Source organism: Ixodes scapularis, unplaced genomic scaffold (assembly GCF_016920785.2).
Source record: "Ixodes scapularis isolate PalLabHiFi unplaced genomic scaffold, ASM1692078v2 PGA_scaffold5__190_contigs__length_132052651, whole genome shotgun sequence".
Lineage (NCBI taxonomy): Eukaryota > Metazoa > Arthropoda > Arachnida > Ixodida > Ixodidae > Ixodes > Ixodes scapularis.
The window spans coordinates 36,661,533-36,681,314 of record NW_024609880.1 but is presented as its reverse complement, the minus strand read 5'-3'; the positions used below and the strand labels follow the sequence as shown (position 1 = coordinate 36,681,314).

Genomic DNA, 19,782 nt, shown 5'->3' with positions numbered 1-19,782 from the left:
CTAGTGACTAACCTAATTTTAAAAGATTTTTAAGATAGAGCCAAAGCCCTAAAGTATACCACACTCTAGTATGTAGTTACTTCAAAAAGTAAAAGTCCATGCATACAAACTGAAACATGCACACTAATCTGTAATAATCGCTCTGAATTTAGGGTGCTGTAGATAGCAACAATCTTGCCATGCTGTTAGGACAATTTTGCCACTTGGTGTGTGTTCTAAGGATCTTGTCAATGGGACATGAAACCAATACAACACAGTGTGCAACCTTGATCACATAGTCATTGAGAAATACAACTGTCATTGGGCACTTTCCATTCACTCTTATCTGCCTGCTTTGTCAATATTTAAGAGCTTAAAATCACCTTGTTCCCAGGAAAAATAAAACATTATAAAATGATAATAACAAATTGTTTAAAAAGCAGCAGAGCCTGCCACCACAAACCTGATTACTTTTTCAAACAAGGTGGAAAATGTAACTGAAGTATGCACATTCCCCAAAATGCTTAGGTGTCTTGAACTATCACACTATGCAAGTTGGAGCACTAAAATGTTTTGAATCTGAGATCGACTTCAAAGAATGAATTGTCTATTTTTTCACCACTACCGAAAAATGCGCCCGGAGTATGGTCGATGCACTTTAAATTTCCAGCGCCACATCCTTGCTCACACCTCACACCGTGATGGCAGAGGCCTAAAATCATAAAGTTGCAGCACAATAAACAGAAAGGACGAAGTAAGGATGTGACAAAACGCTACACCATCTCATTTCCCGTTTTTTCGTCCATTGCTTTCCTACGGCGTAACCTACTTCGGGTCGCTTTTCCCAAACCAGGGCCGTCCAACCCGCTTGCAACTGAAGCCTATTGAGCATCAGCTCAAGAAGCGCATTTGGCGAGTTCGAGTGAACAATCAGTATACAGTTCTCATATCATCTTAGCATTTGGCGGACTTGACGGGTGCAGCCCCGCCGACTTCCCGAGTGACGGAGAAAGAAAACGCTGCTGGCGATTTCAAGAAGGGGAGGAACAATGGCCTGCTGATGCCGTGGGACGTGACTAGGGGTGTGGGGAATGCTTGAGCACGAGCTGCCTCCGACGATGCCCCATCATTCGCGGGCCTCAGGGGCTAGGAGGCTGGTGCGAACCTCAGGGTCGTCCCCGGGCATGGACGGCGGGTTCTCGGTGGTGGGCGAATGTGCAACACTGCTGGCCGCGAGGGATTCCCTCTTGGAGCGCTCCAGGTCTTCTTTCGCTTTTCTTCGGAAGAAACCGCACTGGAAAAGGACACGGCATAAAGTGAATGCAAAGTTTGCCCAAATTCCCAGGCAGCACAGATATTAAGTACACGTAGCAGAGCGTGTTAACTATACTTCACACAGAAAGAATACAAAGCTGAAATGGACAAAGGACAGAAATTTGCAGTTCTTTCAATGAGCGACGACACATCTGAATCATGCCCACACCTGCCATGATTGCACCCCTAGCTATATAAACACTACAGTGGTTGTGTCACACCAAAAAATAATTGAAACATTTAAGATCAAAAAATGCCACAGACAATGTTTCAGAACCTCCATTGTCGTTATTGACAGAAGCTCGAATTCCTTGCGTCAGAATCGTCCCAAGAAAAACCAAGTACTTTATTTTTCTTCTTTTTCAGGGAGTTAAAATTCAGCTATCTTTTTCTTTATTCTTTTTCTAGTAGTTTTTTGCTTTCCTTCAATTCCTTTGTGACCAAAGTGGTGTTCGCAGTGCAATCACCATCATATAAATGTGTCGTTGCTCGTTGAAAGAATTGTGACTGTGCGCTGCTAAGGCAGGGCGGAGCCTGCGAGGGTCCAGTGTACACAAAACATTGTAAGAGAAAGTTGAGTTTAGACAGTAATACAGCTAATAGACTTTGCGACGAAGCTCAATTGGTCGTCGAAATATCTCTTTTAATGTTCGGCTCCGTTGAGGCTTGTGACATTCTTTTTTTTTTCTGCTCAATCTTCTTCTTCCTTTTCTTTTTCTCCCAGCGTTCACGCGACACCGTCACATGCCGCCGCCTCAAAAAGGCGTTGACCCGACGCACACAATACGCAAAGAAACTGGTGTTATGAAGACACTTAAAGCACACAAAACACGCGCGATAGTTGCAAGTGCTGTACACGTATAAAACAGTATTCAAGTTCACGCAAAACACAATCGTCCGAAGCGGTAATTGCAAGTCCTGTACACATATAATACAACATTCAAGTACAGACACGACACAATCGTCCCACGTGGTAATTGCAACTCCTGTACAAGTATAAAACAGTCTTCTATTGAACAGTTTTAGGAGAGTGAAAATTCTGCAACAGGCTCTAGATACGGTTTCAGTTTTTCTACGTGCACGATGTCCCGCCCTGAACCATCACCGAACTCTATTTCATAATTCACCGGCGATAGCTTGGCCACAACTCGATGAGGCCCAGCGTAGATTGTCCATTTTTTAAGCCCCACTGGCGGGGTCCTCAACAGCACCAACTGGTCTCGTTCTAACGTTATGTCAGTTCGTTGTTCGTCAAATAGTCTCTTCTGCTTCTCCCGACCCAACTTGATGTGTCATGCAGTCAATCTACACGCTTCGTTCAAGCGCTCACGCACGAGCACCGCGTATTCGAAGCTTGCTTGCAGTTCTTGCAGCTCTTTCCTGTTATAAGCCACATCTAAGGGGAAAACAGGGTCACGTCCATACAGAAGGAAAAAAGGAGAAGTATGAACTGTGTCCTGATATCCTGTGTTATAGCAGAACACTATATAGGGGAAAATATCGGCCCACTTCTCTCCAGATGAGGTGGTGATTCGCATCATATGTTTCAGCGTTTTGTTGGCTCGTTCGACGAGGCCGTTGGCAGCTGGGTGATAAGCTGTAGTCGTTGCGTGACATATACCACAGTACTTGAGGTAATCGGAAGTTGATCTGGCAGTCATCTGTGTGCCCCTGTCCGTAACCAGTATACTGTGGGGCATCCGTGCTTGAGGATAATTTTCCTTTCGATGAACTACTGCACCGTGGAAGTCTCAATGTTACGAACAGCTTTCGCCTCAACAAACTTGGTTAGGTAGTCTATGGCAACTATGACAAACTTGTACCTTCGTGAAGCCTGGAAGGGCCCAATTATGTCGAGTCCAACTGTATGAAATGGCACATCGACTTCAACTGGCTGCAGCAGTCCGTAAGGGCACGTCGTAGTCATTTTCATCCGTTCACAAAGGTCACAGCTTTTCACGAACCATTGGACATCCAGATACTGTCGAGGCCAGAAATATTTACTGTGGATTTTCTCGTATGTGCGACGGATTCCCATGTGTGCTCCGAATCGACTTCCATGAAATTCGTGAAGTACTTCCGCTCGCTTCGTCGCCGGCAAGCATAAAACAAATCGTTCATGCGTTGGTCCTGCATCCCTTTTGTACAATACATCATGAAAAAGCATGAATTGCTTACTTGCTCTCTTCTGCTGTTTCTTTGTACCAGCCTTTTTCTGCAGTATCTTTACGATTTTTGTACAGAACGGGTCCTCCTTCTGCTCAGAGGTTAAGTTGGGCTCTTTGACCTCAAACACATTGCAAGTGTGGGTCTTCCCAGTCTCTCCCGAGCCGTTGGTACTCGAAGGTTCCCCTGAGCAGAAGCAACTTGGAATACGGGACAGACAATCGGGGGCAGTGTGACATGCGCCAGACTTGTACACAGCTTCAAAGTCGAATTCTTGGAGCAGGAGAGACCACCCGAGCAAGCGTTGGTTTCCCTCCTTGTAACAAAGAACCCAGCAGAGCGCATGGTGATCTGTAACAACATGAAACTTTCTGCCCATTAGGTAGGGACGTAGCTGTTCCAGGGACCACTTAACTGCAAGGGCCTCAAGTTCAGTGGATGTGTAGTTCTCTTCAGCTCTGTGAAGAGAACGGCTGAGGTATACAACAGGCCTGTAATCCCCAGTTTCATCTTCCTGGAGGAGGATGGCGTCGAGGCCGGTTCTGGAAGCATCAGTGTGGACCTGGAGGCCATATTTAGAGTCTTCTGAGAAGTGCTTCAAGACGGGAGGTCCACATAAAGCAGATTTCAGTTCATGGAAGGCGTGCTCTTGTGGAGCACCCAATGTGAAGGCTTCTTCTTTTTCAGGAGCTTTCTCAAGGGGGCTGCGATGGCACTATGGTTCCAAATGAACTTTCGGAAATAGGACGTCAGTCCCAAGAACGATTGAAATTCAGCCGCAGTTCTAGGAACGGGGAATCGTGTTACGGCATCAACTTTCTCTGGATCAGGTGCAATACCTTTCTGAGTACAATAAAGAGTTTTAGAATAGCGCACGCTAAAGCTTTGCGCACGCAAAGAATAGCGTCGTCGCCACTGTGCATGCTCCGAACGCAAATCAGGTTTTGCGCTTTGCGATCGCAATTTTAGCGTGCGGTATTTCTCGGAAATAGCGTGCGTACGCAAAGAGCCTTTGCGCTTCTCCAAGGAGGATTCATGATGAGAGGTTGGCTAAAGCCAAGACGAGCAGAGTTAAGCAAAAATGGCGGCTTCCAGGATTATGTCGGCGGCTGCTTTGGCGGCGTCGTGAGTGCGACGTCGGCGGCATCCTCATGACTGCGATTTTCACTACGAGACGAAATTGTACTCGGTTTGGCAACAATCACCGGCAACTTGATGCTTGCGACGCGCGAGCACTTCTCGGCGAAGGTACGATGTGTGAAGGTCAGTACACGAGACCTCTCTTGCCGAGGCAACGCAAGCGGGCACGACCAGTCAACCGCTCACGTCGCATTCTCGTGTTTAAACAAATCTAAAATGGTACTCTGGACCAAAAAACTTGTTACTTTTTAAAGTTACAGCATTTCGTGTGTGAAATAAAAATTGTGACTGTATCTTGGTGGCGTCGCAAGCGCGAGATGCTTGGGCTTTTGCGTCGCGACGGAGAAACACTATTCTAAAACTCTCCTGCGTCGCGGGCGCTAATACAAGCGCTAAATTTAGCGCTAGCGTGCGCTAAAATTGCGTACGTTATTCTAAAACTCCTTAATATGTCCAAGGTAAGTCACTCTGGTGCAAAAAAAATGGCACTTCTGCGGTTTGAACTTGAAATTTGCTGCCTCAAAACGCGCGAAAATATTTCCCAGTTGTCGAAGGTAATCTTGGAACGTTGTGCTGTAAACAATGCAGTCGTTCATGTAGACCAGTGCGTTGCAATACTTTAAATCACCGATAATGGCATCTACAGTTCGCTGACACGTTGCCGGTGCCCCTTTTAACCCAAACGGCATTCTTATAAATTCATACAGCCCCCACTGCATAACGAAAGCTGTCTTAGCGGTGTCGCCAGGTTCCACCTCTATTTGGTAGAATCCTGAAAGCAGGTCCAATGTTGAGAAATACTTGCTCCCACTCAATGCCGCCAGAGCATCATCGATTCGTGGTAGTGGATAGACAACGTTTTCAGTTACAGCATTTAGCTTCCTGTAGTCTACACACGTCCTTGTCGACTTGTCCTTTTTTTTAACTAGAACCAGTGGTGATGCCCAGGAGCTTTTGGAGGGCTGGATAATTTTTGCATCCATTAGGTCTTTTATTATAGCCTTCACCAAATCTCTTTGAGCCGGTGAAATTCGCCTTGGGTATTGTGCTATTGGCTTTGCACCACCAGTAGAAATGGAATGTTTCTCTATCGTACAAGATCCCAGGTGTGCATTGTCGGTTGCAAAACTAGAACGATACTTCATCAACAGTTGTTTTACTGCCTCCAGCTCTTCGGAGTTCAGCAAAGCTCCCACGTTAAAGCTCAACTCATCAATTATTATCTGCTGCGTTTCGTTGCGGACTTTCGGCACATCTTCCTGGTTCTCAAGATCAGAAAAACTGGAACATTGCAGGACTGATTCCCATTCGATGGGAGACAAGTCAACCGCTTCAACAGCGTCTACCTTTTCTGCTGATCCTAAAGATGCCCTCGCAGGTATTTTGGATGGCCTCAAGGAAAAGTTTGTAGCCAAAAGTTTGAAAGTCTTTGTTCCTGCATCGATGACTGTCGGTTGCAGTTCCAACAGGTACCGTTCAATAGCTGATAGAGAACCTGTTACGTATAAGATATCGCGACTTGTCTCGCCGTCTGGGACTTCCAACACGACTTCGATGACTTTCCGGGAAAGAGGCGGTACTACTTGGGTGGTCGTTGCATAAACCTTGAGTGGTTTTTCGGCTTGGATCGAAAACATGTTTGTACCCCAGTCGATAAATGCTTTTGATGAGCGTAGAAAGTCATTTCCAAGTAAGACTAAGTCTTCCTTTAAATGTGGGACAACCACAAAAGTCTGTCAGAATGACCTTCCGTCCACCGTAATGTCGACACTCACTTCTCCATTATTTTCAAGTGGCAGCCCATTTGCTCCCACAAGTTTCAGGGAAGATTTTGAAGGTGTCATCTGAAGTCTCTGGCAAACAGCTTCATTCACAAGGCTTCTGGTGGAATCAGAATCCAAAACTGCACTGAGTTCAAGATCTTCCATAAAGACTGGGACCCGTTTGACGCCCGCAGAAGATTCACAGCTAACGCGCTGCACTACTGGTGTCTCCCCGCAGGCCCCGAAAACACCAGGTCGGAGTTTTCCAGGTCAGCCGAAACGTTAGGCTCCGCTTGAAATGCGCGCTGCCATTCAAGAAATTCTTGCGTGAGAGGCTGGGGGCACCATGTAACAAAGTGGCCTTCCTGTTTGCAATTTAGGCAAAGCTTGAGTACTTTCCGACGGGATCCTTGAGCCTTGGTCTGGGCTGCATTGTTCTGGCGACGGAATTCCCTTTGGTATGTCAGGCTTGGTCGTGGTTTGTCATTCGCACTGCTCGCTGCATCGTATTCCTGACGTGTTTCCCCAGGCTGCTGTTGCTGATCAAGTTTGACGAAACTGCACAACACATCGGCCCCTCCTTCGTGGAAGTTTGAAACTTTTAATGACTTCTCTTCGGGCTTCTTGGCTTTTCCGCTTGCCCGATCAAACTTCATAAAAGAATCGAGCAAGTCATCAAGCGATGTGAAGCTTCTATCGAAATACATCCGCTTTGCCTTGTCGTTAAGCGATTCAAGAAGCAATTCGCACTTCTCGGCTTCGCTTCCTGTGAAGACAGATTCTTCTATCAGTTGCAGCTTCTGAATAGCGTACTCCATGCACGTTTCTGTGGAGGTCTGTCTTCGAGCAAACATTGCTCTTTGACTTTCCACAGGGCTTTCTAAATTGTAGTGCCGCCGAAACGCGGACTTCACGTCATTATAAGTGCTCATATTCTTGGAGTTAAGCTCGAAGTGCATCCGAGCAAAATCTTTGGAAGGTAGCTTTGATATGAGCAGCGGCAGTGCGATATCTTCCGGCAGCCCGTAAATTTTCAGCCAAAATTCGACCTGATGGAATCAACCAATTACGTCAGTGGCAAGGAGGGGAGCTGCACTTACGGCCGCGGTGGATGGCTGAACTCGATGGTTGATGGTATCTCCCAGTCCTCTCCCCTGGCTTTGCTGGTTCGAGCCCTTGTCTCTGATTTCAGATGTGCTGCATGAGTTTGGAACGCTCTCTTGTAGTTCGGTATGCAGCGACCGCTGCTGCCGTTTCTTTTTCTTGGATATTTTATTCTGTTGCCCTCGGTGCTTGGAGCCCTCGTCGCTGCTTTCAGAGTTGCTTCTCGAGCTCGCGGCCTCCAAGCAGTTGAGTCTCTCGATTACTGGGGACAGTAATCCGCACACCAGGGTCTCCATGGCTTTCAGAGAAGTGCTATCCCCAGCAGCACTTGCAGAATAGGCAGGCATTGGTGCGGGAACAGTCTCTGTTGTCGGCTAAGAAGCTCTGCGATGCGTTGCCTCAATTCAGCGATTTCTTCGTCCCTCCTCGAAAGGATCTGCTGAAGTTCTTCGCTCCGTGCAACTGCCGCCTCAACTTTAGCTCGCAACGACGCGTCACTGCCGCTTTTTGCGCCGTCTTCATGCATCGTTGCTGACGTTGTAGTTAAGCCTTCTCGTTGATGCGAAGAGCTTAATGGGCGATTTGATAATGACCGCCGTCCCCACATAAATTTACCTCATTACGGAGCCCCACATTGGGCGCCAAATGCAACGAAGCTCGATTGGTCGTCGAAATATCTCTTTTAATGTTCGGCTTCGTTGAGGCGTGGTGACATTCTTTTTCTTTTTCTGCTCGATCTTCTTCCTTTTCTTTTTCTCCCAGCATTCACGCGACACCGTCACAGACTACTTCAAGAGAGAGCAGCTGCTTAGGTGTAATCTTACTTACATATAGATGTGAATCTATGTTCAACTCACCACTGCTTCAGGGAACCAGATTTACTAACCACCAGCCTGATACCCCCCATTGTGAAGGGCACCACCGCCATAAATACTTCTATGCTCCATTTCACCTCACGATAGTCTACAGCAGACAGCGTAAGCCATGCCAACCAATCCAGCGATGTGAACGTATCACGTGAACACCACACGCGTTGTTGCAGTCCTCCGGAAGGGCACGCAACTCTCACGCCGCATTGGACTGGCTTTAATGGCTCGTAGTGTCTGCTGCAGTCCATCGCAAAACAAAACGGGGCATATCCCTTCTTTACAAGATTATAAACATTTGTGTTCATTTAACATATAATGACTCGAGCACATCACGAGCAGATGCTATTGTGGTAATAAAAATAAATAAATATAAAAAGCAAAAAACTGGTGTATTCAGCAGTTTCACGAATTGAGGTATTGCAGCATGCGTGTGCCCAAACCCTAGACATAAAACTGCGAACATGCCACATCAGCCATCAGCTAGAGGTTAGTCAGCACTAAACGAGGTCAGTAGAATGAGAGGAGTTTCTACGTACCCTGTACAAAACGTAGATGATGAGCAGCAACAGAAAGAGACCTCCTAGGACGATGAGCAGATAGACCCACCACGGTAACCGGTACGGAGCTGGGGGACCTTCCTTGACCAGCGACGTCACAATCTGGGAAGCGCCAAACACAGGGCATCAACCGAGGGCTCTGGCATAAATGAAAACACCACACAAATCTCCAAACGAGGTAGCATATCGGCTGTGGTCAAGGCTGAGTAATGTGGTGTTTAAAAGCCTCCGACAGCCTAGAATAGTACGAGGTGTGATCAAAAGGGTCCAGGATGTGGTCAAAAACTCGTGTAGCGCAGTTTGTTTGACCACATGCACGAGCGTAATGGCGATCTCTCCGTAGACTGCAAACCAAAGCGAGAACGAACATCAATTCTAAGTCAAACTCAGCAAATCTAAAACAGAGACCTCTGAAATGATTTAGAAGGCTTATGTTAAAAAGCAGTGATTTGTGCGAAATGTTTTGAGTGGCACTCATGCCTCAAGAATGGCAGAATGGCACTAAGATCAAGGAGAGGTTGGATAATGTAGCCCTATTGCTCTTTGTCTTTTAGCGATGTTCTGCTGTTCCTGAAGCACGAGTGCCACATAAAACACTTTGGAAAAATTAACTGATTTTGGCAGAAGCCAGCTGAATCATTTCAAAGGTCTCTGTTTTATGTTTGCCAAGTTTGACGCAGAATCGACGTTCGCTCTCGCTCTGGTTTGCAGTCATGGTGAAATCGCCATTGTGCCAGTGCGTGTGGTCACAAAAACTTGTGTAGCGTAGCTCCAAATGTTCACAGAGCGACGCCCTTTGGTATAACGAGACATAACAGTCCCTTCCTTCGACTGCTGCGCACGCATCACTGTGCTGCCCTTTCTTTTTACACTACAAAATCAGTCCCGGAACTTTTTGATCCCACCTCGTACGAATTAATTTTTTAGCCACAACATACTACTGGCAACATGTGCGACCAAAAGCGTTGCTATGGTTGACCTTCCACGACTGGCCAAATGCCCATTGTGACGCCTTGAGTATGATTAATTCTATTTTCGTTCATGGAAATAAGAGGAATGCCAGACTGGCGACTTTGATATTGTTGGTTTAAGGATGCGCTCACAAGAAGCTTCCACCGTGCTTTTTACATACATTATCGAAATTGACGCTGGCAATGGATAATCCTGGCCATGATGTCACAGACAGAAACGACTAAAGTCACTGGATCCTTGAAAAATGGCGCCATTGCCTTTCCTGCCTGCTAGCCGGACACAAACAAATACTAACATAGAGACGTACAAACCTCGCAAGGTGATTGGCTAATCGGTCTCAGTTGGCATGGAAATCGCCATTGTGATAAATTCGAAATTTGAAACTTTGAAAGGGCTATTCTGAACCATTCGCACCAAGATCGCTATGAAGCATGATCGTACTGAACGTCTCTGGCACTGTGCATGCAATCAACTTATCAATCATGCATATCTCCACAGACCTCTTACAATGAAATTATTGTTCTTGCGTATTTCAAAACAGGAAAATGATTTTTCAATGCCACGAAGCACCAACGATGCATGTGGTGGAGGTGCGAAAACATGCGCTCGTTTCGTGGGCGTGTGAATAACAAAACCTCAATATTCAAGAAATGCCTTTAATAAAGCATCCTGTCGCCGGGAGTTTAGATCCGCTCACCAGGAACAGAGAGGTCAAGGAGTAACTGCTCATTTCATAAACCTAAATGGTGACCCTACTTTTTCAGGATCCAGTACGTGACTTTGGAACAGTAAGAGGAAGCCCTTGAAATATCTCCTAGCCAATGCTCCATTCATCCTAAGCTGACAATATACGGTCGTAGTTTGGGATGAACGGACCCATCATGCGTCTACCCTTCGCCACATGATCCATACCTATGTGCAGAGAGTGCGATCGGGCAATGAGAGAGAGGTGGTTAATTGGTCTGGCAACCACGCTGCCACCACCAGCTTAGGGGCGTATGGAAGGAAGCGCAGAATATGCTTTCAAAACAGATCTTGCTACCAAGTTGCGCAATAGCTGGAAAAAAACAAGGTCATACCGAAACTGGAGAACCATTGTGGAGGAATAGGAAGTCAGAGACACTGGAAGTCAGTTTGGTTCAGGCACGTAGCCAGGATTTGGATTCGGGGGGGGGGGGGGGGGGGGGGGGGGGAGGGGGGTACTTATGACAATATGCTGTATGAGGGAGGGGAAAGAGGAGGCCCCAGCAAAATGGAAGATTTCGGGGGGGGGGGGCACAGGCCCCATGGGCCCCCCCCTGGCTACGTGCCTGCTTCGGTTGTTTCACTCTCCGCGACAGCGCATTCAAGGTTTCTTTAAATACGGGTGGTTTTTGCTGCTTCAGTGGTCACGAATAGTATGTTTTGAGCCTTCTATTACATTCATAAATGAGAATTTTCCTTAAATGGCTTTATTACAAGTTAGGTATTCTGAGTTCTGTGTCATCATAGCACATAATTGAGAAAAAACGGGTCAAAGTGTCAAGAGGACAATTCGTGACTAATAGCTGTCGTGCAAAAAAAAAGGGCAGTTCTTGAGTTATGAACATTTTCTTGGTTGCTGCATTAAAGCAAAAAGCAAGTATTGTACAAGGTTCATACACTGCACAAGGTTTGTAGAAGAATTGGCTATCAGAGAAAGAAATTAAGGAATGTGTAGGGGCAAAATATTAATTCTACATGAAAAATTGTAATTTTACACAGCAAGGAAACAAAGTTACAACTAGGACGTCCACAGAAACAAAACGATTAGAGATTGACCAATGGCTCGCTCAGAGGCTTCAACCAGGTATAAAACTGAAGATAAACATCAGTTCAGCTAATTTGCATCAGATTCCATTTTCTAAAACATTCATTATAATCCATACAAAGTAGCTCTATAACCAGTATGTCTATGCACCGCAAAATAATTTGATGGCCTAGTTGGTTGAACATAGCTAGTACACAGTACTATGTTATAGTGCTCTGCACTATACACATAGTACACATATACGTACGTACATAGTACATATACATATAGTACACATATACATAGAACATAGTACACAGTACTATGTCTATATGCCGCTCACAAGCATCAAAAAGAGCAGTAATTTAAGAACATACCGTATTTTGTCTTGGCTGATGCTGTACGAAGTGCGTGAACTCTGTCTCGTCCAGGATGGTAAGTGACCCTTCCGTGGCTATGTCAATCGTGTCGGGAGTGCCCTGTAATTAGAATTGCATAAACAGCGTGAGTAAGTCGTAGCACTGCTCGTAAGCTCTGTACAGTAAAACACCACTTGAACAAACTTTAAGGAATTTCAAGAAAAAGTCTGCTCAATTGAAAGTTCACTCAACGGAATGGATTGGACACAATCAAGCTTTCCTGGGGAATTTTCTAAAAGTTTGTTGATCTGAACAGCTTGTCCAAATGGAGCTTGTTCAAGCGGTATTTCATTTACAAAGCCTTTAAAATCTCTTGGTCACCCCTCAGAGTTTAAAAAACCTACCACTTGCTCCATGATCCTGGTGACATTGAGAGTCATGTGGAGCTCGATCTTAGCAACCTTGTTCTTTGAGGCAAAAGGGCCCATTTGGCACGTGAACCAGACACATTCGGCATCAGAACAACCCTAGAAAAAAGAAAAAAAAGAAGCATTTTTTTTGCATCTGAACTTGTTTTTAGAACATAAACAAGAGAAATCATCTACCACCAAACACCACACTTTAGTGCCCACCATCAATTCAGAATATAGCCCCTTTAATCATCACGCAAATATACAGGGTGCTTCAGCTAACTTGTGCCAAGACTTAAAACATGCTGGTGCATGTGCCACAGATGTTGAAACAGTGCAGTATACTTCACAGTCCTATAGAGTAGGTTGAGGTACTTCTGTGATGTGCTTAACTGGCAAAATAACACGGAATAATTGGCTAACTTTTTAAATATTATTTTGTGCACAAACCCTTCAATACTGAACTTGTAGGGCATGTCAAGGAACGTTCTATCGTGTCGTTTCCGTCAAGATAGCTTTAATAAAGAAGTCTGCGTAACTTTTTTGTAGCTTTCATGAAAGCAAGCCAGATTTAAAAGAACTTCTCAAGTGACTGGGCACTAATATCGCAGTTTAATAGTGGGTAGTCACGCGAGACCTTCTTAAATCTCACATTCTTTCTTTAATAAAGCTATATAGTTTAGACACACAAAACGCTACCTAGACTAAAATGACACGATGGAATGGCGTTCAACACACTCTACAACTTTTGTGTTGGAGTGCACGAATTAGTATTTAGAAAGTTACCTAATTAATCTGTGCTAATTAGCCAGTTTGGAACGTTGCAGGAAACACCTAAATAGAATTGTGAACAACATTGCATTGACCCGACACACGTAGCATGCACCAGCTTTTTCTAAATCTTTGCACAAGTTAGTTGAACCAAACTGTATTACGTAACAATGTAGAGTGACAAATTTATAGCAATCAATGGACAATCATCTTCAACAAAAACTTTCTGCCTAAGAAAGGCAAGAAAGTCCTTAGCAGGTTTTTCTCAGAGAAACAGGCACACACTCTCTAGAGACCATTTCATCCTCCGTCACATCGGTGCTGCCATCTTAGAAATATGCCGGTCAGGCAACTGCTAAGATGAGAAGGTCTATACAGAGAAGATAAGAAACTTGTCATCTGGCAAGCAGTAAACTCTCTAGAATTAAAAAAATCCCAAGCTAAATCTCGATCGAGAGAACGCACTGTAGTACCTAATCTGACGGAGGCGGCCAACACACGTATGCAGTCATGTAGGCAAATCAGATCTGCGAACGCTCATGAAGTACCAGAAAACAAAAATTATTCACTATGTTATTTATGCGGGACAGAATGATTGGCTGTATATGTGCTTTGCAGGAAAGTAGATGCAAGGGCCTTGTTCATAAATAGTGTGGCTATTACTCCAGTAAATATGGTAGGTTGAAGTCAGGCCAACTGAGCTGATCTCATTCGCTTACCAGTGTTAGCGTCTTGACCTGCGCCACTGGGAACCTGCTTTCAAGAATGGAGAGAGCGCTGGCTTCCCTGAGAGACCTTGGGTGGCCTGCCACTGTTTCTGCCGAGGCGGATCGTTTTTTGACGCTGGCCGAGCCATTGCAACTGCCACCAACCTTGCTTCTGGTTCCGTCATCCGCCTGTGCAGAACAGAAGCATTCATTCTTCTTAGGTTTTGCACAGTATATAAGACATGCAATGCATCGATGGTGTGGCAGTATAGTCCATTCCACTCAGAGCTCCCCACGTAGCACGAAAACGTTCTGAGAACATTCCGGGAATATTCAAAATAACATAGACAACATTCTTGGAATGTTGAAGATTTACGTAAGAACATTCTATCAACGTTGTCAGAATGTGGCGCAGGCACTTATCGCTACATTCGGGGAATGTCTTCAAAGGGATATTCTTAGACCGTTCTGAGAACGACATAGAACATTACCAGGTCATTCAATCAACATTGAAACATCCTAACAAGGTTCTAAGAACGTTCTCAGTACATCCAAAGAACTTCTGCAACATTCTCTGAATGTTGCTAATTTACGTAAGAACATTCTCTCGACGTTGTCAGAATGTGGCGCAGGCACTTATCGCTACATTCGGGGAATGTTTTCTAGTTGATATTTTTAGAACATTCTGAGCACGACAGAACATTTAATCACCATTCTAACAAGGTTTTAAGAACGTTCCCAAAACATCCATAGAACGTCTGCAACATTCTCTGAGGAACGTTTACAGATTCCACAATTATAGCTTGCTTACGTTACAGCCCCACTGAGCCGTACTACATATATTGATATAATAAATCTCAAAGAGCGAACAATATTTTTTAATCGAAATATATTTTTTCTAGGCCTAGCACAACCTAGCCGCTTTACCAGCGCATTAGCCACAGCCTGTACTATAACGGCAGTTTACTTTTACTCCTACTTATCAAAACGTGCGGCTTACATAACCGATTACTCACTCGGAGCATAAGAACAGATACCTACGGCATCCCACACTCAAGCGGGACATACCTTCGTCAAGGTATTGAAGCCGAGATGCTAAAAATCGGGTCTATTCAAAACTGCCCCTCTACATACGCAGTGAGTGCAAAACTCATTATCAAATTTTGAAGACCATTGCTTTTCTCCTACACCTTATCTCACATTCCTCGGTACACTCGTACAAGATAAAACTGATCCCTTATGCTAAGTTTGCAAAACCTCGACTTAATTTGCATATTTTTGGCACAAGGTGGCATATAGTGGATGGTGTTTCGAAACACAGGTTGCTTGAAAGCTCCGTAAAGTTGGCTTCACCTGCGAAAATCCTAGGAATGTTCGGAAGCGAACGTTCTAAGAATGTTGCACATATGAATGTTCAAAGGGGAACGTTCCGAGAACATTGTGCATACGAATGTTCGCCAACAAACGTTTTTAGAATGTTGAGCAGCTTACCTTGTAAGGAATGTTCGCATACGAACGTTCCTAGAACGTTCCGAATGGTGTTTAACGTTCCTTCAACATTCAGAACACCCAGGGAATGTTCGCACGACATTGAATGCTACGTGGGTCCCTGGGGGATGTCATTTCATTTGGCTGTAATACCATTTATGTACATCCGGGCATTCTAACAGAATGAACAGGGTAAAAGAGAAAAAGGGCATGCACCCGATCCCGATAGCAGATGACAAACTGGCCATCTTCAGCGGGCGTTTCAATGGATTCGACGGGGTAAAAAAAGTAAAGGGCACACGCCGTTCTCATTGATGAAGCAGCTTCAGTGGACAGTACCGCCGGAACTGCCAAAACTTTGAGGCTGCATTCCCCTTCCTTTTTTCACCCAAGTGGAATGGTATTTAACAGCTGAACACAGGTCAGTTAGTGTAAACGCTGAACAGATGCAACAACACATAAGTATTTACAACACCTGCATAGGGTTCAAATGCCAATTAAATCGCCAGTCTTATGTCCTAATACAATGTTGTAGCCGAATAGCAAACTGAGCTAGATGGGTTAACACCTCAAACGTCTTTATTATTTTGTCTCTATTTTTTTTTCCATTTGAACCTTTAAATAAGATATTACTCAAAAATGAGCAAAACTTTTTATGAACCAAATCTGCATGTGTACTTACTTTCTCGCGCAGTTGAGAAAATCAAAGCAACAAACAAAACAATACAATTGAATGACAATGCCGAGATAGTATTCAGGATCAAAATTCTCATTTGTAAGGGGATTTTAAGGGCAGATGTACTGCCTGACACACTTAGAGTGAACACGACATTGGTTAGCATACAAAAGACTTTCTTCTCCCCACCTTCTCCTCCTTTTTTCGGGTAGCCATCTTTAATCCAATGTGTTTTGTGGACTGAGCAGCTGAGTCGAGCCATCAATTTGACGGCAACGCACTGAGCATTGCCGCCGTCGACGGCAGCGATGGTCCTCTGGTAAACATACCAGCAATTGAACTATTTAGAGAGACGTTAACTAACTTTCTTTGCTAACACGTCGGACTAGCTATTTTCTAACAAAAATTGCTTACTTCCTTTGTATTCTTATAGTGTTAGTTCTTTCAGTGTGAAATTGTACACTCTCCCTTTTTGCAATGCTTTATGGGCCATGAGGGTATTGAAATAAATAAATGAAACAATCTTTGCAGTTTCCGATCTCTTCGGCCAAGAATCTGAGTGATGTCAGATCTATTGCTTGAGAGATTGCGAAGTTGAGCGGCATGCCGGAACTACGGCCACTACAAGGTTGTCGAGTCATGTGTGCAAGAATCGAGGGAGGAGAGCCTGCAAACTGCAAGCCGCGACCAAAGATCATTCCAAGGTCCGAATGGTGCATACCGCGAGCTTGAAAGAGCGCTCATGAAGTTCATTGAGGGGAGAAGAGGTAGCAGTCATGCAGCATCAGCAGAGATCTGGCACGACCGCGACCTTTCCAGACGAGACGGTGCGACACAGTTTCAAAAATTGCTGCATCAGCAATTGCCTCGACGGCTTGGATTACGATGCTGCCGGCGACAGTGTAGCCACCTCAGATAGCTGCAGTGACTGCAGCGATGAGAGTATTTAAAGGTAGGATTTCTAGCGAGATCTGGACATTGTTTTACGTGGTGTGGGTAATATGCAAGGTATTTTCTTGCTTTGTCTGACAGTAGTAAGTTGGAGGCGCAGATTACATGCAGGGATAGGTAATATGCATCAAAATATTATCATGGTGAAGCTAAGACTCGTTATCACTGAAGTTATGTTATTAAAACTGCGTATCCTCATGAAGCACGATCAACTATACACTAAATACTAGAGCAACCTCACCTTAACACCTTCGAGCTTCAGGAAGGGATCTTTTTTTCCGTGAATCTTTAGTGGAACTGAGATTGAGACTGCAACCTTGTTGATTGGGCTGTCAAAGTACTTCACCATCTGGAAGCAAAGAGGACCTTTAGAATCATGACAGATCAAGATACCTCGTCCTATCAAAAAAACATATCAATCAAATCAAGTTTATGTGCTGTCACAAGACAAACATGACAAACAGGGGACTGGTAGAAAAAGCTGATAAAAAGCAGCTTGACGAAGGTTTCAGCCCCCCTCCCCAACCCGCAGATCGCAACGGCAAAAATGACCATATGTGGAAAAATAAACAGAAACGCAAAGCAACTACATATATCTATAAAACAAACAAAGCGTGAGAGCACATTTTTATATATGCAATATATTGTATGATGCAAACTATACACAGATTAGAAAAACAATATAAAAAAAGTGCAGAACCATATGATACCAGATGACACAATATGTTGGACAGCAGAAAGATCAATGCTATAAAGAACCAGACTGTGCTGCACAGAAAAATAATCTATATAAGGTTCACATTGAAAGTATAAAATTCAATAAACCTTTATGTGATAGTGTATCTAGTATGCTGATCCTTTCTTTGCCTGGACTATTCAGCATGGTGGACAGACTGACATGAAGCATTTGATCATGGTAGTTTGTATGCGATGTGTATATCATCCATGGCTGATTATATCTTAGGCTATGCAAAATAGTGTGAAATTTAGGTTAGCCTACTAGATGAAATGTTCAATGTGGTAAAGTAGAAGATGTAATTTAGTCAGATTTTTCTTTGTTGTGGTGTCCCATACAAGGTTACAGTAATTAAGATGGGAACAAATTAACAAATTATAAATTTGATTTGAATAGGAAATGTAGCTTTGAATTTTGTTAATAGGCCAACATTCTTTGATAGCTTTGTTAAATAGTCGATATGAGCATTCAAACTCATATCTCATAAAAAAAAAACACCCAATATTTTAATCTCATCTACAAATTAAATTTCCTCATTGTTTTTAACACAAGGAAGGACATCTACCATTTTATTATGAGGTCTAAACATAGCTTTCGGTTTGTTACAATTTAATTTAAATTTATTGTTAGTTGTCCAGGCTGTAATTTGGTCTAGCACTTCCTGTATTGTAGAAATAGTTGTACGAACACGGGTATGAGTAGAAAAAAATACTTGTATCAGTGGCAAATATATTTATTTTGATATCAATATTTTGAGCCACGGTACCAATATCATTAATACACAAAATAAATAACGATGGGCTCAATATGCTGCCTCAGCTAGCCTACCTGAATTATAATTAGAAAAAGATATGTATTGATTTCTATTTAGTAAGTATGATTTCAAGACGGCTATACACCTTACTTCAAAAAAGGCAGCTTAGCTAGCAAAATATTCTGAACTCCTACTGACAATTTAGGAAACCAAACTCACATTTGCATGGTCACATATAACGAAAGAGCATAAGGTAGTTTTTTTTTTCCTTATAGCATAGGGTGCTCACACTAAGCACAACCCAAACTCAAACTGAGCTCAAACCAAAGTTTCATATTTCTTTGGTCGCCTTAACCCTTAAGTAAAATGTTACCAGGTTAAGCATTAGACTTTAGAAGGTCTGAGCCAGCTACTGATGCCAAATAGCTTTACTGCACTACTTTACTGCATCAATGCTGAAGGGGGGGGGGGGGGTTCCAAGAGTGAAAAAAAGAGTACCAGTCAGCTCCACAGCTCACTAGGCTCTTACTGACAATGGTGAAAGGGTATCATAATTCAAAGAAAGTGGGGCTATGTCTGAAAAAATATATGGTAATTTCAATACAGTTTTAAATCCAACGGCTTTATTATACTCAGTTTGGCTGGACAAATTTATGTGCCGTGAGAAGTTCTTTTAGCTTCCGAAACATAAATAGCTTTGTACGCTAGTTTTGCAGAACCAGACCGCTCACAGAGTCAGAGTTCTTCCAAATTTCAGGCTGCATTACCGTATTTACTTGATTAAAAGCTGCACTGTTTATGAAGAAAACCGGGGTGTTTGCTTTTCCGCAGGCACGCAAATTGCCAATCACCGCTATCGACATCATGATTCCAGCTGCTTACAGGACAGAGATAACTTCTTAGCGCGAGGATACCATCTGTGAAGATTGCATTTGTATGGAGAATCGTGCCCCTCATTTGGTTATTCGCTATGTTATTTATGTGCAACGCGATGATTGGCTGTATATGTGTTCTGCGGGAGAGTAGATGCAAAGGCCTTGTTCATAAATAGCGGGGCTACAACTCAAGTACAGTCGCCGACCGATTTTTCGGACTCGGAGGGGACCACGAAATTGTCCAAGTGTGGTCCGAAAAATCAATTTCAGCTAAAATGTCAAATTTTCGTGCATATTCTGCTGCATATTGACTACTTTCCACTTGCTTGATGTCAATTTTAAGTTCTCGTGCAACTTCCGCTTTATACTGTTCACTTTTCACTTGTTCATTGATCTGTTCCATCATGGTACCGCGCTTTGTTG

The 19,782-nt window shown here is 43.8% G+C and overlaps 2 protein-coding genes across 2 annotated transcripts in view; one reads left to right on the top strand and one right to left on the bottom strand.

Annotated features, from left to right (window-relative positions):
* The window catches only part of LOC120839221 (estradiol 17-beta-dehydrogenase 8-like), a 604,311-nt gene that overhangs the window by 415,744 nt on the left and 168,785 nt on the right, over positions 1–19,782 (top strand). The window lies entirely within an intron of this gene.
* LOC8028238 (integrin alpha-4) overlaps positions 1–19,782 on the bottom strand; it is a 105,436-nt gene continuing 85,654 nt past the window's right edge. Inside the window, exons 22-27 of the mRNA XM_042293910.1 lie at positions 17,236–17,343; positions 13,892–14,068; positions 12,396–12,518; positions 12,010–12,111; positions 8,872–8,994; positions 1–1,273 (exon numbers count right to left, since the gene is read on the bottom strand). Of these exons, the coding sequence (XP_042149844.1) occupies positions 1,106–1,273; positions 8,872–8,994; positions 12,010–12,111; positions 12,396–12,518; positions 13,892–14,068; positions 17,236–17,343 (801 nt within the window). The 3' untranslated portion in view covers positions 1–1,105. The remainder of the gene's footprint in view (positions 1,274–8,871; positions 8,995–12,009; positions 12,112–12,395; positions 12,519–13,891; positions 14,069–17,235; positions 17,344–19,782) is intronic.